The sequence below is a fragment of the Mus musculus genome, chromosome 6, assembly GCF_000001635.26.
Source record: "Mus musculus strain C57BL/6J chromosome 6, GRCm38.p6 C57BL/6J".
Classification (NCBI taxonomy): domain Eukaryota; kingdom Metazoa; phylum Chordata; class Mammalia; order Rodentia; family Muridae; genus Mus; species Mus musculus.
The window spans coordinates 129,636,058-129,661,596 of NC_000072.6; the positions used below are offsets into that span (position 1 = coordinate 129,636,058).

Below are 25,539 nucleotides of genomic sequence, written 5' to 3' on the forward strand. Positions count from 1 at the left end.
TATAAAACCAAAATCCATTAAATTATTTTGTCAATAATTTTTCCATGTTTTAAATAAACTACAGTCCCCTAATCACTGTTAAATTACTAAGGCACATGCTCAATTTCCCAATAACAAGAATGTTGATTCAGGAAAACCTTATCTTTTTAATTCTTATTACTTTATTATTTAATATAATACTTTTTCAATTAAATTACTTTCTAAGCACCAGAGTTATGACAGAAAGGAGAGACACATAAAATTCAATTAAATTAACTCTCAAAGTATTTTCAGTACACTTGCAAAAAGTGTACACATATAAAATAAACATAGCAACACTGATTATTCCTGAAAATATCTGAGCCTGAAGATGGATCAGTGCTTAAGAACACTTCATTGCTTTTGCAAATGATCTGGGTTCAGCTTGCAGCACTCATGTCAGGCAGCTAACAGTAGCCAGAAAGTCCAGCTTCAGGAAATACAACATCCTCTTCTGTCTCCTTTAAGAAGCTTCTTTGGTCTCTTCGTATGAATTCTTGACTAAATAGGCATTTCTGTGTGTCTTCTGAGGAAAACCAATGTAACAAATGATGCTCAAACAGACCCAACAGAACCCAAATGGGTGGGAGAATACCCATTGTATGGGTAATAAAACACAGCTGAGGTTGAGCTGTCTGAGAGTGGTGTATCTGTGAAGACAATTCCAAAGGAATCAGGCTTCCCTTTGTGCAATAGAATATGATTCCTAGCTGCAGTGGCAATTACTAAGACATGCAGAAGGTGCCCTATGATTAAGCAGGAAAATTTGATATGATGATGGAGGAGGCTTGATGGGTGGGAGGGGAAAGGTTATTTCCAGATCACTTAAAAGCTGATGAAACAAGATTTTGTTTGAGCTTGAGTTCCTAAGGATAAACTTGACAGAAAGCCAAATGTTATGCTTATAGACCTGATAGGCTTCAAAGACTGAACAACTACTCCTTAGTAAACATTGAGTGCCTATGGCCCTCACTGCAACTATTGCTCTGAAGGAAGAGTTTGTTTTCTGGGAGACATTCTTAGCCATTTCTGTAATGGCATGGCCAAAGTTGCCTACAGATTAGGATCATGCAGGGTGCCTAGAGGTCCAAGGTTCAATTGTAGATTTATAGGGATTCTATTAAGAATCAGACAACTGTTTCAGGGTTGGGGCTGGGTCCAGGTATCTTGGATTCTGATGTGTTACAGTAGATTTACAGGCAATGGACAACAGTGTATAGATATATTGAGAGAATAGTACAAATGGAAAGATAGTTGGTTTTCCAACCCTGTATACTGTGTTCCTTTTTCCCAAGCAAGAAATAGGTTGGGGGTGCAGATGTCAATAAATAGCATCATAACATTTTTGGTAACTTTTACCTGAGGGTGAAACATGAAGCTAGATGAATCAATGAGAATGACTGTGGATTACAGAGCACAGTATATCATGACACCTCCATCCATGTTACTATACCTGACATTTGTCATTTGTTGTAAAAAGTCATTTGCTGTAAGTGGTAGGATCTATTCATGGGGAGTTGAAATTCTATTGTTTTGTTTTGTCTTTGAATCTCCTTCCATTCTGAATTCCAAGCCCATTTGGTAGTGCCTTGGAGTGGAGATTGATGGCTGAATATTTTAAAGATTTAGAGGAACATCTCAATGAAATTGTGTATATACGCAGAGGATAAGAAAGACAAATCTTAATCTGCACAGGGTACAGGGCCCAAGCAGTGGAAATTCTTTGAAGTTTTATGGTTGGGTCATATTCAGATGGTGCTTAACAAGATAGTTGAGAAAAAAATCCTACAGCTTGTGTCTATGAAAATCAAAATAGCAGTTAACACATTTAAACAGAAGAGATGGTACACAGGGGATATCTGAAACATTTGGTTATGGAATGATAATTCCAGTGAAGTGGAATTACCTCACTTCACATTATTGATAGGGCGGTTCCTGAAGACTCACACATTATAGAGGTTATTGCAATGGGTATTGGCTATATACCAGAACTAGATGATAACTTCGTATTTCTGAAGACCTCACACTCCAGATGCTCTAGTGGCAGGGCATATGGAAATCAAGCTGGGTTTCCAGGAAACTTCATTTTTTCTGGATATCATGTAGTCCTGAAAGGCAATATGCAGGCCATTGGGTAAAACTGTCACCAGTGACCCTGCTAAACTAAGAACCTCTGTGTTAATGATATCGTCATGACAGGCAAAGTGTGCCCTTTCATGCAATAGTAGCATGAGCAATATAGATGTAACCAACTGCCTTTTAACTTCGGTAAGGTGCCCTCTGACCTCTGTGAATACTCAATGGCATGTGTGTGTACTCATATGCATGTACATGGGTACAGACACACAAACACACACAAAACCAAAAGGACATAGGTAAACGAAACAAAAGACATATGAAGATGATTAAAGGTCCTTGGAAAGATATTAAGAAGCTGTAAATATTTGATGTCTATATTAATAAAAACATTTCTTTTTAACTTTTACATACCTTAGATATTGAAATTATACTAAGAAAACATTTAAATATATCTATGAGACAAAAGGGTCTTAAAACACACATTTGTATGTATATACAAACACACACATATATGAAAATGTAGATAACAAATGAGTAACCTAAACATACTCAAGGAGCTGAATTTGCAATATATAACTGGCAATTCTACAAAGCACTTTTACAAAGTTCTACTACAGTGCATTGAAATGTAAGCTTGAAATATGCTTCTTCACAAAGTATCTACAGATGTATGCGTATACACACACATACATGTATATATATAAAATCTGTTAAAAATTAATATTATAAAGAGTATCTTGAGCAAAAAGACTCAGATACAAATGTAGTATTTGCTACTTTTTGTGGGCTTACTATACTCCAATGCTTGTTTTTGAAAGAAATGTGTCATTAGAAAAAATAATATAATTCACTTTAATGTATACACAGTCACAACTCTATTTTCAGGTTATGAAATGTAACATTACCTGGCAGACTTCCAGTGCGGGTGTTTCAGATGGGGAATTTACACTTACAAAGATATGGATGTAAAGTTGTACAGCTGTCTGCTGTGAGACCAGAAGCTGACATCATGGCACAGTTACATTCATCATGGAGAATCTCTGCTATCCTACAATGGTGCAAATACAAAATTCATTTATATATGTATGCATAAATTTAGCTAATCTACCAAAGGAGTGACTCCTAAAGTCATTGCAAAAAGAAGAGTCTTACAACAAGTCATGAATGTCAGCAATAGCATCCTCACTAAAAATGTGGTAATAGGTAACTGTTATGAAAGCCAAGCAGTCCATTCTCTAGAGTCACATGAGCAGATCATGAAAGTCAGCATCATTTTGCCTGTCTATAATTCAGCTTCATTTGTTGAAAATATTCTTCTGAGGCTTTCTTTCTATATTTTTTTTCGTGTCTACTGTATCTTTCATGATAACTTACTTTGGTTTGAAAGTTGAGTCTTTTTTCCAGACCCAGGGCTGACCTCTGCCCTTCCGAAGGATTCCAGTCCATGAGACCAGTGAAAGGGATTGCAGAAAGTCCTACCAGAGAAGCAAGGGACTTCTATCATCATGAAGGCTTTTTTATTATTTTTTAAAAATGTGTTAGTGTATTCTGTCATAATATAGTTATTATTGAATATAAATCAAGTTATTAAAGTGAGAACACTTCTTACATTGCCAAAACATTCACATATATGTGCAATTTTGATTTAGAATTAACTTTTAAATGCTTATAGTTAGAATTTTTATTTCTTTATTAGTGGGAAACACAGTTATTAAGTTTTGTAATTTAATAGTTATTCATGCTAACAATATACACATAGCAAGGGTTTAAATAAAATTTCAGATACTATGCATGAAATTCTCTGGATGCTGTGCCCAAATCAATTTATTTTCTACTCTTCCTTAGAGTTTGGTTTTAGAAGAAAATTAATGCATTGTTACTGAAGAACTGAGTAATGTAGTACATGAAATTTTGTTTTCTGGGGACTGTATTATTCTGTAGCTAAGAGTTGTTGTTTGTGAGTGTTCTGATGCATCAATATGCAATAATATTAATGTTTCTCTTGGCTACTGTGATAAAAGAAGAATTAAATTAGAAAATAATCATGAAAAGCATAAGCAATGAATTGGGAAGTCCAGAAATAAAAAGTTGAAAGGGTTTCGTACTTGAAGATGAGGGATGATAGAGAGGCAGGCATCTTTTGTCCCTTACATGACAGAAGGAAATGATCTTACATGGTGTCCTCAAGCACCCATTCTACTGCAGGTGGGTCCTATAAGTTCATCCTTCCAGTGTGGAAAGGATTCTCACCAGAAACCACAGATAAGACTAAAAGTGCTAGACTGTGGGATCTGTTATCCCTCATGGGCCAGGGTCACATCTTACAAGAAATGGTAAGCATGGTTAACCAGAGAAATTGGATGTTTTTCTCACGAAAGGATTGCAGGGTATGGCTGTGGTACAGATAAATGTCATGTGTTCTCACGAAAGGATTCCAGGGTATGGCTGTGGTACAGATAAATGTCATGTGTAGAAAGGCTTTGTGCCCAAGAGATGTCACACAAGAAAACGGGTTTCAGAATGGAATACTAACACAATACAGAAGTGATAGCAAGCTGCAGATATCAGGGCAATAATGTGGATGAGCTGCTCCAAACACCATCAGAGAGGCAAAGGTAGCAAGATAAAAATGCATCTAGCGTGATTCTACTCACATACAGCTCTACAGCAAAGATAATTTCTGAAAGCAAAAGTCAGGAAAATTGTTTTGGGCGAAAAGGCCTGATAAGAGAATGCATAGGGGAGGGTCTTGGAGGAAATGGATACATCTGTCAAGTCATCTGACTATAACTACCTCTGCCTATCACTCTGAATCATCAGTACTTATAGAGATTTCTTTTTTCATTTACAGTAAAACTAAATGGAAAAGTTTATTTCAGGCTAAAAACACTTGTGCAAGAATGGGTTCCATAAAATCAAGAACTGGAAGTAAATATTTGCTATCAGAACACAAAAACAAATAAGACAACAAAATATTATATAGTGTTGTAAATAAATAAGGCATGTATAAGAATAGGAGCAACCAAGTCGGTGGTCACACACACCTTTAATATCACAATTCAGGAGGGAGAAGCAGGCAGATCTCTGTGACTTTGAGGCCAGCCTGGTCTACAGAATAAGTTCCAGAACAGACAAGACTACACAGAGAAAGCCTGTTTTTTTTTCGAAAACAAATAACATGGGTAGGCTCTACGAACATCACATTGACAAGAAGCAATGGTTTACACATGTCAGCTTTTACCTGCTCCTCTTCACTGTCTATATAAAGCAGACTACAGTTTTTGGAAATGCAGGACACCAAACTGTCATTCCAAGATTTTCTTTCCATGCCAATGTAATAACAATTGTGAGAATATAAGATCCATTCCTTTGGACAAAGAGCATAAGTTTGTGCTGAAGATAGACTGTGGTTTATATCTGGAATCAAAATGAACTTAATAATGAAAATTAGTTTACATGTACAATTTGAACATCCATGTATAAAATATTCCCATGTACCCCATACGCTTGTACATAGAAAACAAAATGCACACTCAAGTACACTCAGAGTCAACCTCTGGTCCGTAGTTTATGTATCCACCTAAAGCACACAAACACCTCCAAAATTGTCTCTGTACAGATTTCCTTATAACCACTAATTTATTCTCTGTTCTAAGAGACTGAATTCATAGTTTGCCAGTAGAAAACTTAAGCCAATTATTTAGATTGTTTTATGGTTATTTTATGTAATTATTTATTCTTGTTGATCAACAAAAATGATTACCATCCTTTAATATGTATGAGAATATAGTGTTAGTATTTCTAGATTATTCTCTTCCTAGTAATATAACTTTTGCATGTCTTAACTTAGAGACAAAATAGAATGTGCATAAACATAAGACCTTTGGAGAGCAAGACGTGTGAGCCTTTCTGGGTTCTAACCAAGAAGGGGTGGATCTGCTTCTTCAGTTCAGCATCTGGAGAGTTAAAGTCACTCTTAAGAAATTTGAAATCTAGAATTATCATAGCAAATTTTAGTTTCTTAGTTTGAAGTGGATGTACTATTTCAATTAAAATAATACAGACTACATTTGCAGTTGGTAAAATATAAATAATATGTTCAAAACTTGGGAAAAATTAGTTAAATGGAAGCCTACATTTCAACATCTTTACCGTGCAACCCATGGTGGGAAAGACACTTCCAAAACTTTATTTGTTCCACAACAACAAATAAAGTTTCGAAAGTGGTATGCCATGGGGGTGGTGTGGAATAAAATCTGTAGTGTAAAAAAGAAAAGTGTAAATAAACCCAACAAGCTTTATTTGTATTTTTCAGTGAAGTATTCTAAAGTGTGTTGTTGAATTATAAAGTCGTAATTGGTACACTTAACAGCAAACATATTATAATAATAACCCTGTCATTCATAAGTCTGACAAAGTTAAAATAACCATTCCATATTTAATTAAAATATGTACTTGAAAATAAAAGCTATGTTTCTTAATAGCAATGAGCCCTGAGAGACACTTGGTCATTAAAGTGGAGGGCTCTCTTATAATCTCTCAAAAGCATGCTTACATGGAGAAACAATTCTGGTTGAGATTACTAGAGCAATCAATAAGGTAAACCAGATGGTGCCCAGGATTCCAGCGATGAGCTTCTCTGGAGGTGATGCAAAATCTGCAGATATAAATGGAAGAAGAGAGAAAATGGATACAGAAGCTCATGGGCTCAGAGCATCAGGATTAATTCAGTCCCCAGGCTCTGCTCTATGCTGCAATCATTCTGTAGCAAATATCATCGCATTTTCAGAGAACAAAATGATTCATATATTCTTGGAACAATGTCTGAATGAAAACCGTGTTCACAACTTGCATTATAATTGCATGGGTCAAGTTACAGCTCCTTTCCTTCCTGAAGAGGTCTATTCCCACCTCTGCATGCTTGCTGGCACCGTAGAATGGTTATGCCGAGATTCAATGACTTACTTTTGCAGTAGCCATGCCTGCTGGCCTTCAGATGCTTCTGGGAAGCATGTTGAAGGCTAAACTCCAGCAGGCGATCTCCTGCTGCATTACTGAAACGGAGCTGCGCCTGGGTTTTCTTTGTGGCTTTCCTGGGTTCTGAGGCCTGTTCAGTTCCAAGCAGGTGACTCATGACTCTTGTCTGTAGACCAGTGAGTGATATCAATTCTGGGCTCTGTGGTAATTCTACTTGTGTTCTATGCTGTGGTGATTCTATTGAAGAAGCTACACATTCTGACACAATAAAAAGGGAGGAGACCAAAGAATTGGCGCTTTTGTATAGTTGAAGTATCTAAATTTTGCCTTGGATTTTGAGATCACGTGATATGGTTAAAAATATTCTTATTTTTAGTAGGAAAAATGAAAAAAAAATTAGGGAGACAAAAAAGTTCATAAATAAAAAGGCTAAATTTATATATTAGATTTAATTCTCATAGGAATAACACCGTAAAATATTTTAATGTCTTTAAGAAAAGAACACAGGCTGTAATAGAAAACAATTGTGCATATATTTTGCCATGTTTGAATTTAATAAGGACTGGAAACAATGTTTTAAAATAGTGAGTAGGAAGGTTGATATATTAAAATTATTTTCACTATTTTATTCAATAATTCATATGAATTTAATAAAATGAACCAGATACTATCAAATTAGCATCTCTTAGATTACTGGAAGTGTTCAGAGAAATTACAAAAAGTGAGGCTATTATAAATGTTGGAAAATGGTTTGTGTCAAAATAAACATATATATTAAATAATATTTGAAATATTTAAATGCTATTTTTCTCAAAGGTTATTTTTACTTCTAATTAGTGATAAGTTGGGGTGTACTATAATTGAATACTGTTGGTTTATACTTGCCCATTGCAGTGTCCCCCCAACTGACGGGGCAGAAGGACGCAGTGACAAGCTCCCTGGGTTGTCAGAAAGCATGGCCTCCTTTAGTGAGGTGTGGTGGTCACAGGCAGTCTGTGGGAACTGAGCACCAAAAGGTGAGTCTGTGGTGGAAATCTAGGGCGGCAACAACTGTGTGAATTTGCAGGTTACCCCGTGAGCCTCAGAGTGGTCAAGAGAGGAGAAGGAGATTTCTCACTAATGTGCCACTGAAGGTTGTGGTCAAGAGAGGAGAAGGAGATTTCTCACTAATGTGCCACTGAAGGTTGAACAGGAAATTCTCATATGGCTGATTTTCAAATCAGTTTTTCTTATCTCATCTTTACATGGCAGGACACTGGGTTCTTGTTGAAAGGAAATAGTCTTCTTTTAAGGGTGTTTTGTAGTGTCCTTTTCAGAGTATCTCACAAGAATTAGTACGTGCTGTATAAAGGTGAGAAAGGACTAACCACAATCGCCAAGCTTCGACTCACAAGAGATTCTTAGTTTTTCTTCCTCTTTCATTGAAAGAGATTTTTAAAAAAGTATAATATATACTGATAACTGTTTCTTTTCCCGTAACACCTTCCTGTCTTGCCCCTTCTCAACTTCCATCTGAATCTCTGTCCTTTTGTCTTCCATTAGAAAACAAAGAGGCATGAAAATAATAATATAATATAAATCAAAGCCAAACGATTCATAATAGGACAAAACAACTGAACAAGAAAAAAAAGTCAAAGAAAAAGTACAAGAAATGCATAGATATTCAGAGAGACACACATTTGCACATACACAGGAATCCCCAAAAAACTCAAACCAGAAGCCATAATAATCATTAGAAAGGACAAAACCAAAACCAAAAAGAAAACCTGACAACATTTGAGGTAACAAATTTCCAAAAGTGCCCCTGAGTTAATTTTGTGTTGGCCATTGATAGTTCTGCATAGAACCTATTTTTCCCCGATTTTTATTTTGTATTTACTTCATTTATATTTCAAATGCTATCCCGAAAGTCCCTTATACCCTCCCCACCACACTCTGATCCCCTACCCACCCACTTCCAATTCTTGGCCCTGGTGTTTCCTGTGTACTGGGGCATATACATTTTGCAAGACCAAGGGGCCTCTCTTCCCAATCATCTGCTATATATGCTGTTAGAGACAGGAGCTCTGGGGGTACTGGTTAGTTCATATTATTGTTCCACCTATAGGGTTGCAGACCCCTTCAGCTCCTTGGGTACTTTCTCTAGCTCCTCCATTGGGGGCCCTGTGTTTCATCCAGTAGCTGACTGTGAGCATCCACTTCTGTGTTTGCCAGGCACTGGCATAGCCTCACAAGAGGCAGCTATATCAGAATCCTTTCAGCAAAAACTTGCTGGCATATGCAATAGTGTCTACATTTGGTGGCTGATTATGGGATGGACCCCAGGATGGGGCAGTCTCTGGATGGTCCATCCTTTTGTCCCAGCTCCAAAATTTGTCTCTGTAACTCCTTCCATGGGTGTTTTGTTCCCAATTCTAAGAAGGGGCGAAGTGTCCACGTTTTGCTCTTCCTTCTTCTTGAGTTTCATGTGTTTTACAAATTGTATCTTAGGTATTTTAAGTTTCTGGGCTAATATCCACTCATCAGTGAGTGCATATCATGTGAGTTCTTCTGTGATAGGGTTACCTCACTTGGGATAATACCCTCCAGATCCATCCATTTGACTAGGAATTTCATAAAGTCATTGTTTTTAATAGCTGAGTAGTACTCCATTGTGTAAATGTACCACATTTTCTGTATCCATTCCTCTGTTGAGAGGCATCTGGGTCCTTTCCAGCTTCTGGCTATTGTAAATTAGGCTGCTATGAACATAGTGGAGCATATGTTCTTATTACCAGTTGGAACATCTTCTGGATATATGCCCAAGAAAGGTATTGCTGGATCCTCCAGTAGTACTATGTCCAATTTTCTGAGGGTCCACCAGACTGATTTCCAGATTGGTTGTACAAGCTTGCAATCCCACAAGCAATGGAGGTATGTTCCTCTTTCTCCACATCCTGGCCAGCATCTGCTGTCACCTGAATTTTTGATCTTAGCCATTCTGACTGGTGTGAGGTGGAATCTCAGGGTTGTTTTGATCTGCATTTCCCTGATTAAGGATGCTGAACATTTTCTCAGGTGCTTCTCAGCCATTCAATATTCCTCAGTTGAGAATTCTTTGTTTAGCTCTGTGCCCCATTTTTTAATGGGGTTATTTGGTTTTCTGGAGTCCATCTTCTTGAGTTCTTTATATATATTGGATATTAGTCCCCTATCTGATTTAGGATTGGTAAAGATCCTTTCCCAATTTGTTGGTGGCCTTTTTGTCTTATTGACAGTGTCTGTTGCCGTATAGAATCTTTGCAATTTTATGAGGTCCCGTTTGTCAACTCTTGATCTTACAGCATAAGCCATTGCTGTTCTATTCAGGATTTTTTCTCCTGTGCCCATATCTTCGAGGCTTTCCCCCACTTTCTCCTCTATAAGTTTCAGTGTCTCTGGTTTATAGTGTTTTTCTTTTTTCCCTCAGTATGACTCCCTTGGAGAAAATGTTTTTATTTGCCAGGGGCAAATAAATCTGGAGACAACCTCTGGGTTAGAAATGGAGACATGTCTTTACTTCATCCTCTAGGTCTAGGACTCCATCTGTGTCAGATCTGTGCAGGCCCAGCCATGTCACCACAGTCTAAGTCCAAATGTACTCAAGCCCTGTTTTGTTTCCAAGGCCTTGATTACTGATGTCCTCCATTTCTTTCTGGCTCTTACACTCTTTCTGTCTGCTTTTCCTCAGTGTTCCCTGAGCCCAGAGGGGAGGGATTTCATGGAGACATCCATTTAAGGTACATGTTCTACGATCTCTCACACTCTGCCTATTGTCTAGTTGTCTCTTTTTGTTCCCATCTGCTTCAGAGAGAAGATGATCTGAAGGTGGCTGATTGAGACACTATGACTATAACACAATGGCATTTATGAGTCTTTTTATTGCGCTATTCCTTTGACAGAACACTAGTGTTTGGTTTCCCCCTATGTTCCCTGCCTATCTAGCTTCATGTCCTTGGCCACCAAGCCGTGTTGGATAAGGGCTCCATCTCGTGGAGTGGACCTTATTTCCAATCATCAGTTGGTTCCTTGCACAAGCTTTGTGCCACTACTGCACCAGCATATCTTGTAGCCAAGTCACTCTTGCAGCCAAGTCAGTGCCTACCTTTGTCCTGTGGTAGAAGGCAGGGCACCTTCTCTCATATCATATTTTTGTTAAAATTCTTGAAGCACTTACATCTTATTTCACTTTCAAAGCTAAATTTTAAAAAATTGATTTAGTAAAAATAAAAATGTTCTGTGGGTGAAAGAGTATTCAATATTATCAATATTGCACTCTGTCAGTTTGAAAGAAATTAGGATATTATATAAAGACTCATATTATTTAGTTGTTTATCCTTAATTGTAGTTGTGTATATTTTAATGCCAATATTAAGTTTTAGATAACAAAAATGCAAATATAACTATGCAGTAAATAAATTAAAATTTTCTCCTATATCATACAGAAGAATTATCTCAATATTTTAAGGTTTGCTTTGTGGCCTTTGTTATGATCCTATTTGGATGTTTTACCTGTCCCTGAGAAGAATGTATATCCCCTATCTGCTAATATCACATCCCTAAAACTTTTCCATAATCTTGTACATTTTACCTTACTTGTTTATGAATCTGTGAAATACATATTTCCTTTTGGTCTTCATAATGTTTCATTTATATTTTTATATTACTGAGACCAATTTGAATATTTTCTGTTCATGAATAAAGGACTTCCTATGCCCACAACTTTTTTGCATCACATAATGTGAGAAACTCAATCGCTATACGTCTTTTACATTGAGGCAAGTTCTCTAGCTGATCTCACAGACTTGACTGCTCTAGCTGCCCAGCTTACTCTAGTGATCTCTAATCTCTGCCTCCTACATGGAGGATTACCTGCTTGTGACCACATCTGTTAGCATTCCTTCTAGGCTCTGCCTGTCTTTCTCGCTGTCTGTTTTTCTGCCTTTCTCTCTCTCTACTTCCTTCTCAACTCCCCTTCCCATGCCATAAACAAACTCTATTTCATACTATATCCATGGTATTGCTGGTACCTCAAGGGGAAGGAATGCCTCAGCATGGGCCCTCAGAGGCAACCCCTGCCACCTCACATACCTTGCTTTATAAAACACATCTTTTTTATAAAACACAACAAAACCTATCAGGCATCTATATGGATGCTGGAGAGCCAAATGCTGGTCCTCAACCTTGCACACGAAGTATGCTAGGCATTAAGCTATTCCCCAAACACATAAAGCAGATTTCTTATTGGGATAGGAAACCAAACTCCCGATTCAAGTTTTCCTTCTACACAAATGTGGTAACAGCTATTGTCAATTGTTTACCACTCTTTTTCTACTGCAATGACAATGAAATAACAAAGATTAGAAATTTTGTCTCAGAAGCAGCATTGGTATTTAATAATGACTTCGTATCTTTGCACAGGTATAATCAGGCACATACAAATTATAGACATGCATTCTTGTAGCCTGTTACAAATAAAACCGCCCACACACTAATAAATATATACATAGAAAAAGTCAGGCACTCATCCCCAAATCTATGTGCATATGAAGAAAACAAGCAAAATCTCATCCTATACATGTTCTAAATAGTCTCTGCACAGAAGTCATTCTGTGAAACAGGAAAAAGTATTTAAATCTTGTCTTATAACAACAGTAGCAAATTTTGAGGGGATTGATACCAATGGACAGTTTGACCTGAAGCATGTTCTTTGAATATTGTACAAGAATACATGTTTTTGTAAAATATTTGTGAAGATTCATTGACTGATTCTTTGGTTCATTTCCTTTGAAAGTCACGATCACTTTTGCCTAGGCTGAGATCACGACAAAGTTAAACCTGTGCAAACACTGGAACTTTGAAAATTATTGTGTACCTTTCTGGGGTTTATTAGGGTTTAATGTTCTGCTCCTTAGTTAAAATAGCTAGAAAAACATAAAGGAGATCTTAAACAATTAATATTTCTGAAAATACAAATGTTAATTTCTTAGTTTGAAATTTATTTTATATTAAAATATTAAAGTATTTAATAAAACTATTTTATGTGGAAAAAGATTCAAAACTGACCAAAATTTGGACTGGATAGATGACTCAGCTGTTAAAGGCTAGGCTCACAACTAAAACAGACCAAATTTCACAATAATTATTATAACCACTTATAAATACTAATTAGCACCTTAAGAAATATTTCCAGCATGACATTGAGTTACAAAATCACAGCACATAGACTAAAAACCACTTTGCAATAATTTTGTTATTGTACTTTTGACAAAATTAAGAATAAACATTGGAAAGATTTTTTAACAAAATTACATAAATAGGAATATATTAAATGTGTTCTCTGATGATTTTGTTCAGAGAAGAATGTACAGAGACTTCCATCCTTCTGAATGAAAAATTCCCCATAATCATTCAAAAGGCATTCTTATAGGTAACAATAACTGTGTTTGTTACCGTCGAACAGGACAGTTAGAGAAAGCTGATGATCCTTTGGATTCTAGTTGCAAATTCATCTAAAGGGAGCCAGAGATCTGCATGGAGAAAAGGAAGCAGTGAGAACAAATTAGGAGCAGTGGCGTTAACATGCATACAGAATAGGATAGAAAAACTCGGACAATATACCACATCTACAATTCTAATTTTCTTTTTAGAATGGACTTTTGCATTTTTAGTAAATGTGTGCTTTGTAAAGACGTAGAGATTTTAGCAACACAGCAATAATATATTCATGTGTATATGAATACATATATGAAGTTATGTGTGTGTATATATGTATATGCATATATATTTACCATACCCAGTTTGGAGGTTGGGCTATTACATGTAAAGTGAATTATAATGAACTGGTTTTTAACTTCAACTTTCGAGTGCACATCCTCTGACAGTTACAAAGAAACAAGAATATGTGTTTTGTGAATCATGGTAATTCTTTTCATTTCCTTCAAGGTTCTGGGACCACAGGGTGTAATTTGAGACAGGCTAATTTTTGTGTAGTCACTTGACTGAGGTGCAGCAGGAGACGTCAGGAATTATTCTTCAGTTAAATGTCTTCAAGAGATAAATGTAGTAAGTCTGTGTAAGTCTGTAGTAAGTCTTCCATAAGCTTATATAGGACGGCAAACCTAGGACCATCCGACTGGGTGAGATGTGGGAAGGGCACTCTTTATGTTGCAGCTGGATCCAAAAATTTTATTCAAATATCCTCAAACCTTGAACTGTACCTAACTGAAAAAATAAGAATGTTTCAACAGGTTTCTGGCTTCAACATAAGTTCATAGTTGGAACCATAAACCACAATAGATTGGCAAAAATTAAAGGAAGACATGAAAGCGTGGTATTCTGATTGGCTTTTTTGTTGCTATGATAATAATATTTTGACCAAAAGAAACTCAGAAAGGAAAGGATTTATTTCAACATATAATTCCAGCTCACTTCCATGACTGAGGGAAACCAGGGACAGAAGAAGATAGCAGGAAGGAACACTGATCAATGATTCCACTTCAAGCCTTCTTTCATCGAGCAGGGTTATGTGGCTAGAAATGTTGCCACTGACAAAAGGAAGGTCCATTCCACCTCATTCATTTCTCAGGACAGCCTGCCACGGTAGTGACCACAAGGCCAATTTGATGGAGGCACTTTCTCAATTGATACTCCTTCTTCCCTGTTTGTGTCAACTTTACTACGAAAAAGTAACCAGAATACCTGGCATGGTGGCTTAGGGTGGTAATCCACGTTACTTGGGAAGCTGAGGCAGTAGTGTCTCAAACTCAATGACAGCCTTGTCTATAGAAATCTATGTTGGTTCCAGGAATAAAACTATGCAACATTTGAACCTAAAACAAAAACGTGAAGGAGTAGTCTAGAGTAAATTCCTTGTCTGTCATGCAAATAAAAATAGTCATAAATAAAAATATCAGTAATATGAAGCAAGACTTCACATGAATGTTTTTTTGAATGCCTATAATATAATTGAGCTGAAAGACTAATATAGGTATATTCATTTTATACTTTTTAAAATAATGATTTAGGTTATTTTGAAAATTTTGATGTGTGATAATGGTCAAGGACTGGATGCTTTGGGGGTGCATGGATAGTATTTTTTCACTTGTATAGTCATTATCTCACTATGATGCTTTATAATGCTTTTATCAATTACCATTAGTCTTTAAAAGGAAATGTTATCCTTTATTTTGACTGGCTCAATAGTTCGGAGATGTCTTTACATTTAAAGAAAAAGAACTAATGTTTTGTGTTTGAAAGTGTTATATGACATTAGACTCACCCACAGAATAGACAATATTAATGTCAAGCAAAGGGGACTCTGTTACCCATCACTTTAGGGATAGTCATGGCCATGGAACATCTGGAAGACTGAACTCAAACTAACTCAAGTTTTTATTTCCTAAAGTCTACAGAAATGGAATTTCCGTCCCTGGAACCACCAGTATGACTTGTTTAGTCATGGGCTACTTAAAGGCATTCTGTGGCTAAGGATGCACCTCAGTGGCACACAGCACTCGCGTAGCAAGTGGGAGCATTTCCAGCAACACAAACAAACTAATGCGATGAAAATATTCTGGTCAACAATGAATCGTGTGTAACAGTGGTCCCACAATATTACGTAGCTGAAGACACTGCAGCTTCTACAGTTGTCCTATTACAGCTTGCCTCATCACATGGGTCTGTGTCATGATGCATGTCTCAGAATGTCACTGTCATTAACTGAATCATGAATTGCTGAGTTCACTGGAACCACCATAGCCTGGAGGGTAATGCTCAGAGGGAAACAATGGAAATTTGGCTCAATATGACTCAGTAGCTGGGGTTGATTCAAACTTCAAGAGTCTGACTGCGATTGGTCATGTCAGGCATATGTAAGCACAATGCAATTTGGAAAAAAAGTTTCCCAATGAAAATTAACACCATGTACACAACAAGGGTTAAGACGTGACTACATAGAAACTCTTTCTAAAGTACAAGTGACATCTTCCAATGAAAACAGATTCTGTAGCTTATCTAAGAAAGTAAGCTCAGGTCGAGGATCTGGAGTAGGATATCATATGGCTTCAGTCATACGGTGCAAAAGCCAACAGCTTGTTAACCACCTCCATTCCCAGCTTTCTGGGTGAACAACAGGTTATACATCTCGCTGTTTGAAGAGACAATGCTGTGTTTAATTTATAACTCTCCTACTGCTTATCTGTGAGTGTGTGGACTTACATGCCTTGTACAATAAGTCCACCTACATGTCTATTCATTATGTTTTATTTTTATAAATTAGATCTTATTTTAAGTGTTCCATATATGGACTCTATGTATGTTCAATTTATTACAACTAAATTTATTTTGTTAAACAAACATATTAGTGCACTTCAAGATTTAGCTTGCAAATAAGGTAAACCATGGTCTATTCATTAACGTTTCTTTTTCTTATTTGATGTAATTATATTTATTCCCAGTATAGACATTGACTTACAGTTTTAAATTACATAATCCTTTATCTGTTATACAGAACATAATTTTATTATATATAACATTGTGGGTTTTCACTCTTTGGGCATTTAATGCTATTAAATCTTCATTCAGACAATAATACAACAAAAATTGAAAAACAAAGTGAAGGGATTTAATATAATAGGAATAGTTAGAATTTGTACTTTATTAAATATATATAAAACTAACTTTTGAAAAGGGTAGTTTAATTTTTCCAAATTAGTCATCTCTGAGGACACTTCTGTGAACTTAACTTTTTTGGTTCTTATTGAAGGAACATTGACACTTAAAGATGAATAATTGGAAGTGAAAAGGAAGTATATGGGCCTTATTTATTTATTTATTTTTTTACTATGATAGCAAAATTAGTTCATTTTTCAAGAAGTAGCAAAAGTAGTGACTAAGACTACAAGAAACATTTTAACATTTAATGATTAATGCTTCTTTTAAATGAGAGAATTCTATGCAAAAAGAAGAGCAGAAGGAATTATTCAAATTTTCTTAAATAGATATTGAATGAGTGCAATATTGATGTGAATTATCAAACTGAAATGTACTTTAGTATCCAGGAATTACATCATAGCATTTCAGAATAAAAACTTGAATGGATAGTGAGTAAAAGTTGAAGATTGATGGACCTTTTGTTTGTTTGAAAAAGAGTGAAATTACTGATTTATTGAATTTTAAGGAGTAAAGAATTATAGTCTAAGATGCAAGACATGAATACTTAAAGTTAAATTAACAAATTGAAGTTAAAATAATAAATTTATGTAATGGAATGTGATCAACAAAAATATTGTGAGAAGATAAGGAAGAAGAAAAAGTAGAGTTTATGGGATAGAAGTGTTCAAAATTAAGTGAAGATTAGAATTAATTATATATGCAAGCAACTTAGAAATAACATCTTACAATAATCTAATAATACATTAAATATGAGCTAAATAATATTTAACTTAAATAACATGGTCTTGTCTTGTTTGCATATGAATATAAACCTCTCAACATAGGCATAAGGAAAGATGAAAGTAACAAAATAAAAATGAACCAATAGTGTACTCTCATATGATGACAGAAATCATTATTGGAGATAAAGAAGAATGTTGAATAATGACAAGATTGTCATTCAAACCAGTAATAATATTTCATCAGCTTTTATATACATAAAAGTAAAGAAATAATAAAACAAAACAAAACATAGAATTGGAAGACAAGAGTTTAATCCTGAATGGGACCTAGATATATCTCACCACACCTCTGCCAGCAGATGAATTTGTGAGGTTATGAAAACATTTAAGCTGGAGAGTTAACACTGGCTCCCACTTACATACTCACTTCTGTGAGCACAGAAGGCTTAGGTTCTTAGATACACATGGGAAATTAACACAGAAATATGCAAATATTTCTCGGCATATAATTAGAAAGTATTTAAACTGATCTATCCATAGAATAGCCATGGCCATGCTTACATAAGATGTTCAAATTGTAGCTATTCATGTGTAAACTTAATTAAAAGGAAAATAAACTATAAAATAAGTTGCAAAGTAAACTTTTCAGTCTTAGTAGCCATATTCACAGTTACATGGAAGCATCACTAAAAATTCCTTTTGGTTTATCAAAAAAAAAAAAACAAACAAACAATAAATGGCCAACATTTTGAAGTATGTATCATCTAATTCTGTAGCATATTTTTAAATAATAATAGGACAAACATATTATCATTAAATATCCTCACAATTCAAAATTATAAGGAAAACATAACAAAATTTCCCTCACGAATAATTGATTTCTTCAAAGGTATTATTACAGAAAAAGAGATATTTTTAATATGCCATCCCACAGTCACAACTCTGAGCCTTAATCGTTCCTCTTTGAAATTACAGGGATGGAAATGGAAAGAAGCCTGAGGAAAAGAAGGTCCACTGACAGGCCTGAAGTGGGATCCATCTCAAGGGGAGGACCCAAGGCCTGGCACTGTTACTAAGGCTATGGAGTGCTCACAAAAAGGGACCTAGCATGACTGCCCTCCGAAAGACCCAACAAGCAGCTGAAAGAGTCAGATGCAGATATTTGTACCCAACCAATGGACAGAAGCATCTGACACCTGTTGTTGAATTAGCGAAAGCTGAAAGAAGCTGAGGAGAAGGGCAATCCTGTAGGACCAGCAAACTCAACTAATCTGGACCTCCAAGATCTGTAAAAGATTGGACCACCAAACAGGCAGCATTCATCGGCTGATATGAGGCCTTCAAAACACACACAGTATATGATTGCAGGGTCTGTGTTCATTCAGAGATGATGCACTTAACCCTCAAGAGACTGGAGGCCCCAGGGAGTTTATGGGTCAGGTGGAGTGGCGGTGGGGACATACACGTGGAGACAGGTGGGTAGAGAGGATGTATGGGATGTGGACCAATCTGAGGGTGGATCAGGGGAGCGATAAAATATGGAGTGTAAAAAAATTAATTAATTAATTAAAAAAGAAAAAATGAAAAGATATTTTGATATGAACATGTATTAAAAGAAATTAAAATCAGGAAGGCTAAATAATTGAAGTTCACAACAAATGAAGCAAAAAGCAGAAAGCAATAAACTACACAAAATTATAATCAAGAAAAATATTCCAACAGAAAAGTTCAATAAACACCAAAGTCCCTTTCATTGAAAAGAGAGAAGAAAGCCTCCATTGGCAACAAAGGCTTGTAAGCCTCTGCTCCAAGAGACAAAATAACTGCTGACAGTTTGATGTCATTCTGTGCTGCATAGAGCGAGCTCGTCTCAAACAAACCAAAGCAAAACAAAACAAAGGGTTTGGAGATTGTTCATCAGGTAACACTGTTTGCTATCACACATACTAATCTCAGTTTGATCCCTGAATGGTAGGAGGGAGCCAATTTCTGTAAGTTGTCCTCAACTTTGTACAGGTCCATGTAAGCCTTTATGCACACACACACACATACACACACAGACACACACACACACACACACACACACACAAACACACACACATTAAAACAAAAAGATAAAAGTAAATGATGTGTGAAAGAGAGTGAAAAAACCCAGAAGAAACAATACACCCACGCACCTGAACATAGGCCCCTGAAAAAGTATTAAGTTGTAAATATTTGATGTCTATATTTTAAAAAGTTTTATAAGTTTTACAGACCTTAGATACTGAAACTATGTTAATAAAACTTCTCAGTGTATCTAGTGGATAAAAAGTCTTAGAACACATTTTCATGTATACACACATACATATTCACAGAAGTAGTTGTATATGTTTATGTATATATACAAAAATATATTTTATATTAATTATTTTATATTAAATATTTTACATTAATTATTTATATATAATATTACTTATTGACTAAAAGTGTGTGACCCAAATATACTACAGAAGCTGAAGTTGCAATATACAACTGGCAATTCTACAAAGTCCTATGAAAGTGCATTAAATCATAAGTTTGAAATGTAACAGTGCTTCTGCATAAAGCCTGCTGAGATATATATTAAAAATTAATATTATAAGGAGTATCTTGAGCAAAAAGACTCAGATACAAATGTAGTATTTGCTACTTTTTGTGTGATTACTATACTCTAATGATTGTTTTTAAAAGAAATGTGTAATTAGAATAAATAATATAATCCATTTTTAGGTGTACACAGTCACAACTCTATTTTCAGGTTATGAAACGTAACATTACCTGGCAGACTTCCAGTGCAGGTGTTTCAGATGGGGAATTTACACTTACAAAGATATGGATGTAAAGTTGTACAGTTGTCTGCTGTGAGACCAGAAGCTGACATCATGGCACAGTTACATTCATCATGGGAAATCTCTGCTATCCTACAATGGTGCATATTCAAAATTCATTTATATATGTATGCATAAATTTAGCTAATCTACCAAAGGAGTGACTCCTAAAGTCATTGCAAAAAGAAGAGTCCTAACGGCAGTCATGAAAGTCAGCAATAGCATCCTCACTAAAAATGTGGTAAGAGGTAACTGTTATGAAAGCCAACCAGTCCATTCTTCAGAGTGACATGAGCAGACCATGAAGGTCTGCATCATTCTGTCACACTATAATTCAGCTTTACTTATTGACAACATTCTTTTAAGGGTTTCTTTATGTATTTTTCTTGCTTATTGTACCATTCTTAAAAACTTACTTTGGTTTGAAAATTGAGTCTTTTTTCCAGTCCCAGGCCTGACCTCTGCCCTTCCGAAGGATTCCAGTCCATGAGACCAGTGAAAGAGATTGCAGAAAATCCTACCAGAGAACCAAGGGAATTTTAATCAGTATGAAGACTTTCACTATTTTTTAAATGTGTTAGTGTATTCTGTCATAATATGGTTATTATTGAATACAAGTCAACTTATTAAAGAGAAAACACTTCTTACATTGCCAAAATATTCACATATGCGTGTAATTTTGATCTAGAATTAACTTTTAAGTGTTTATAGTTATATGTTTTATTTTTCTTATATTATTTAGGAATTTGGTGATTGATTTATGTAACTTAATAGATAATCATGCTAGCAACACACAAACATAACAGGATTTCAAACAAATTTCCAGACAGAATAAATGGAATTTTCTGGATATTGTGCTCAAAGTTCAGTTTTAGAAGGAAGTTCATGGTTTGCTACTGAAGAAGTGATTGATATGACAGATAAAGATTGTTTTCTTATCTAGTTGATCCCTGCTGTTGTCTATCACTGTAGTGGTGGATTACCAACAAGGATGAGATAGCATTAATGTTTCTCTTGGCAGCTGTAATACTTACAAGGGAAAACTCGGAAAGTATTAATAAAAGACAAAACTAAGTAGTTCTGAAGGCCTGAAACAAAAAGCTGAAAGGGCTTTTCTCCTGAAGATGAGGCATTGCAGAACTGCAAGACATCCTGTGTCCCTCATCCGATGGAAGGAAACAACCTTCCATGCTCCCTTCTAGGATCCAAGAACAGCAACTGGGTGCTGTGAGACCTTTCTTGTTCTAGTGTAAGAGAGATCTGCCAGGAGCATTGGGGAAGGCTGAAATCACTCAATGGGGTAATTGGTCACATGAAGTGCTTCTTCCACCTGCTGAAAGACATCAGGATGGGAGCTGGAGCAGGGGATTCCATGAGTACAAAAACCATGTAAGATGCATCTGTCCTTGAAGGTGTGGACACACTGTTCCCATCCAGATTCATTGGGTGGAGTGGGTTTTAGAATGTTTTGCTTATATCACACAGCAGTGAAAATTAACAAACTGCAGGTCAATGCAGTAAAGTGGATCATTGATTTGCTTTAAAACCATGAAAGAGTTATAGCAGTGTTCTCAACTTTCCTAATGCTTTAATACAGTTCCTCATGTTGAAGTGACCCCCAATAATAAAATTAATTTTTATGCTTTATAACTGCAATTTTCTATTAGAAAAAATCATAATGTACACATCTGGTATTTTTTTATGTTTTTAGGTGGCCTCTGCAAAGGGGTCATTCTACTCCACTAAGGGTTGTAATCTACAGGTTGAGAACTGCTGAGGTATTCGATGTCTATGTAATAGTGCATATATCTTTCTGAACCCTGTCTTATAAAACTCAAAAGTATATGCAGCTAATTATAGCAAAAGTCGGAAAAAATGGTTTTGGGCAGGAAGACATGATCATAGAATGCAGAGTGAAGAGACATGGAAGACATCAAAATGTCCGCAGAGTAATCTGACTCTACCTGGTCACTTTCAGCTCAATATTAACTATGGTACATGTATTGATTTTTACACGGTAAATTCAAATTGTAAAATTAATTTCAGAATACATGTACAAGAATGGCTTTCATAAAATAAAATAAAATAAAATAAACCAATTGCAAATAAATATTTATTACCAGCACACAAATACAAGTAAAACATTGTAAAATAAAACAATGAAATATTATATAATGTTGTAAATGAAACATGCATAAGAATATGAGCTGGTTGTACAAATGTTGACAGGAAGAAAGGGTAAGCAATGATTGACACATGTCAGCTCTTACCTGCTCCTCTTCACTATCTATGTGAAGCAGACTACAGTTTTTGGAAAGGCAGGACCCCAAACTGTCATTCCAAGATTTTCTCTCCATACCAATGAAATAACAATTGTGAGAATATGATATCCACTCCTTTGGACAATGAGGACAAGGCTGTGCTGAAGATAGAGTGTAGTTTATATCTAGAGGCAACATGAACTTAATAATGAAAATTAGTTTACATGTAAAAATTGAACATCCATGTATAAAATATTCCCATGTTCCCCATACGCTTGTACATAGAAAACAAAATGCACACTCAAGTACACTCAGAGTCAACATCTGGTCCGTGTTTATGTATCCACCTAAAGCACACAAACACCTCCAAAATTGTCTCTGTACAGATTTCCTTATAATCACTGATTTATTCTCTGTTCTAAGAGACTGAATTCACAGTTTGCCAGTAGAAAACTTAAGCCAATTATTTAGATTGTTTTATGGTTATTTTATGTAATTATTTATTCTTATTGATCAACAAAAATGATTACCATCCTTTAATATGTATGAGAACATAGTGTTAGTATTTCTAGGTTATTCTCTTCCTAGTAATATAACTTTTGCATGACTTAACTTAGAAAAAAAATAGAATGTGCATAAACATCAGACCTTTGGAGAGCAAGGCGTGTGAGCCTTTCTGGGTTCTAACCAAGAAGGGGTGGATCTGCTTCTTCAGTTCAGCATCTGGAGAGTTAAAGTCACTCTTAAGAAATTTGAAATCTAGAATTATCATAGCAAATTTTAGTTTCTTAGTTTGAAGTGGATGTACTATTTCAATTAAAATAATACAGACTACATTTGCAGTTGGTAAAATATAAATAATATGTTCAAAACTTGGGAAAAATTAGTTGAATGGAAGCCTACATTTCAACATTTTACCGTACAACCCATGGTGGGGAAGACACTTTCAAAACTTTATTTGTTCCACAACAACAAATAAAGTTTCAAAAGTGGTATGCCATGGGGGTGGTGTGGATTAAAATCTGTAGTGTAAAAAAGAAAAGTGTAAATAAACCCAACAAGCTTTATTTGTATTTTTCAGTGAAGTATTCTAAAGTGTGTTGTTGAATTATAAAGTCGTAATTGGTACACTTAACAGCAAACATATTATAATAATAACCCTGTCATTCATAAGTCTGACAAAGTTAAAATAACCATTCCATATTTAATTAAAATATGTACTTGAAAATAAAAGCTATGTTTCTTAATAGCAATGAGCCCTGAGAGACACTTGGTCATTAAAGTGGAGGGCTCTCTTATAATCTCTCAAAAGCATGCTTACATGGAGAAACAATTCTGGTTGAGATTACTAGAGCAATCAATAAGGTAAACCAGATGGTGCCCAGGATTCCAGCGATGAGCTTCTCTGGAGGTGATGCAAAATCTGCAGATATAAATGGAAGAAGAGAGAAAATGGATACAGAAGCTCATGGGCTCAGAGCATCAGGATTAATTCAGTCCCCAGGCTCTGCTCTATGCTGCAATCATTCTGTAGCAAATATCATCGCATTTTCAGAGAACAAAATGATTCATATATTCTTGGAACAATGTCTGAATGAAAACCGTGTTCACAACTTGCATTATAACTGCATGGGTCAAGTTACAGCTCCTTTCCTTCCTGAAGAGGTCTATTCCCACCTCTGCATGCTTGCTGGCACCGTAGAATGGTTATGCCGAGATTCAATGACTTACTTTTGCAGTAGCCATGCCTGCTGGCCTTCAGATGCTTCTGGGAAGCATGTTGAAGGCTAAACTCCAGCAGGCGATCTCCTGCTGCATTACTGAAACGGAACTGCGCCTGGGTTTTCTTTGTGGCTTTCCTGGGTTCTGAGGCCTGTTCAGTTCCAAGCAGGTGACTCATGACTCTTGTCTGTAGACCAGTGAGTGATATCAATTCTGGGCTCTGTGGTAATTCTACTTGTGTTCTATGCTGTGGTGATTCTATTGAAGAAGCTACACATCCTGACGCAATAAAAAGGGAGGAGACCAAAGAATTGGTGCTTTTGTATAGTTGAAGTATCTAAATTTTGCCTTGGATTTTGAGATCACGTGATATGGTTAAAAATATTCTTATTTTTAGTAGGAAAAATGAAAAAAAATTAGGGAGACAAAAACGTTCATAAATAAAAAGGCTAAATTTATATATTAGATTCAATTCTCATAGGAATAACACCGTAAAATATTTTAATGTCTTTAAGAAAAGAACACAGGCTGTAATAGAAAACAATTGTGCATATATTTTGCCATGTTTGAATTTAATAAGGACTGGAAACAATGTTTTAAAATAGTGAGTAGGAAGGTTGATATATTAAAATTATTTTCACTATTTTATTCAATAATTCATATGAATTTAATAAAATGAACCAGATACTATCAAATTAGCATCTCTTAGATTACTGGAAGTGTTCAGAGAAATTACAAAAAGTGAGGCTATTATAAATGTTGGAAAATGGTTTGTGTCAAAATAAACATATATATTAAATAATATTTGAAATATTTAAATGCTATTTTTCTCAAAGGTTATTTTTACTTCTAATTAGTGATAAGTTGGGGTGTACTATAATTGAATACTGTTGGTTTATACTTGCCCATTGCAGTGTCCCCCCAACTGACGGGGCAGAAGGACGCAGTGACAAGCTCCCTGGGTTGTCAGAAAGCATGGCCTCCTTTAGTGAGGTGTGGTGGTCACAGGCAGTCTGTGGGAACTGAGCACCAAAAGGTGAGTCTGTGGTGGAAATCTAGGGTGGCAACAACTGTGTGAATTTGCAGGTTACCCCGTGAGCCTCAGAGTGGTCAAGAGAGGAGAAGGAGATTTCTCACTAATGTGCCACTGAAGGTTGTGGTCAAGAGAGGAGAAGGAGATTTCTCACTAATGTGCCACTGAAGGTTGAACAGGAAATT

The 25,539-nt window shown here is 35.8% G+C and overlaps 2 protein-coding genes across 5 annotated transcripts; both read right to left on the bottom strand.

The window, feature by feature from the left end:
* Positions 1-205: 205 nt before the first annotated feature.
* Positions 206-7,454, bottom strand: Klrc3 (killer cell lectin-like receptor subfamily C, member 3). 2 transcript variants are annotated; one of them, XM_006506430.2, is made up of 7 exons: positions 7,063-7,454; positions 6,653-6,754; positions 5,979-6,053; positions 5,339-5,514; positions 3,472-3,572; positions 3,003-3,145; positions 206-2,126 (listed from the first exon to the last, which is right to left on the bottom strand). In XM_006506430.2, exons 1-6 carry the CDS (start codon positions 7,229-7,231, stop codon positions 3,028-3,030), a joined length of 741 nt encoding a protein of 246 aa, XP_006506493.1. In that variant the 5' UTR covers positions 7,232-7,454; the 3' UTR covers positions 206-2,126; positions 3,003-3,027. The 2 variants fall into 2 exon arrangements, with proteins under 2 accessions (XP_006506493.1, NP_067353.1); NM_021378.1 differs by lacking the exons at positions 206-2,126; positions 5,979-6,053 and having other exon boundaries at positions 3,028-3,145; positions 7,063-7,231.
* Positions 7,455-13,544: 6,090 nt separating this feature from the next.
* On the bottom strand, positions 13,545-24,680 carry Klrc2 (killer cell lectin-like receptor subfamily C, member 2). 3 transcript variants are annotated; one of them, XM_017321419.1, is made up of 7 exons: positions 24,331-24,680; positions 23,921-24,022; positions 23,248-23,322; positions 22,609-22,784; positions 20,755-20,855; positions 20,289-20,431; positions 13,545-13,622 (listed from the first exon to the last, which is right to left on the bottom strand). In XM_017321419.1, the coding sequence occupies exons 1-6, from the start codon at positions 24,497-24,499 to the stop codon at positions 20,314-20,316; spliced, it is 741 nt and encodes a 246-aa protein (XP_017176908.1). In that variant the 5' UTR covers positions 24,500-24,680; the 3' UTR covers positions 13,545-13,622; positions 20,289-20,313. The 3 variants fall into 3 exon arrangements, with proteins under 3 accessions (XP_017176908.1, NP_001092139.1, NP_034783.3); NM_010653.4 differs by lacking the exon at positions 13,545-13,622 and having other exon boundaries at positions 20,314-20,431; positions 22,609-22,760; positions 24,331-24,499; NM_001098669.1 differs by lacking the exons at positions 13,545-13,622; positions 23,248-23,322 and having other exon boundaries at positions 22,609-22,760; positions 24,331-24,539.
* Between the last annotated feature and the right edge of the window lie 859 nt (positions 24,681-25,539).

Coding starts and splice junctions, on each gene's coding strand:
- Klrc3 (XM_006506430.2), bottom strand. CDS start 7,231: ATGAGTCACCTGCTTGGAACTGAACAGGCCTCAGAACCCAGGAAAGCC. Junction 6,755..7,062: donor CAGGCATGGCTACTGCAAAA/GTAAGTCATTGA, acceptor TTATATCTGCAG/ATTTTGCATCACCTCCAGAG. Junction 3,573..5,338: donor TAGACAGTGAAGAGGAGCAG/GTAAAAGCTGAC, acceptor CTTCTCTGGTAG/GACTTTCTGCAATCCCTTTC.
- Klrc2 (XM_017321419.1), bottom strand. CDS start 24,499: ATGAGTCACCTGCTTGGAACTGAACAGGCCTCAGAACCCAGGAAAGCC. Junction 22,785..23,247: donor ACACGCCTTGCTCTCCAAAG/GTCTGATGTTTA, acceptor TGTTGCCTCTAG/ATATAAACTACACTCTATCT. Junction 20,856..22,608: donor TAGATAGTGAAGAGGAGCAG/GTAAGAGCTGAC, acceptor GTTCTCTGGTAG/GATTTTCTGCAATCTCTTTC.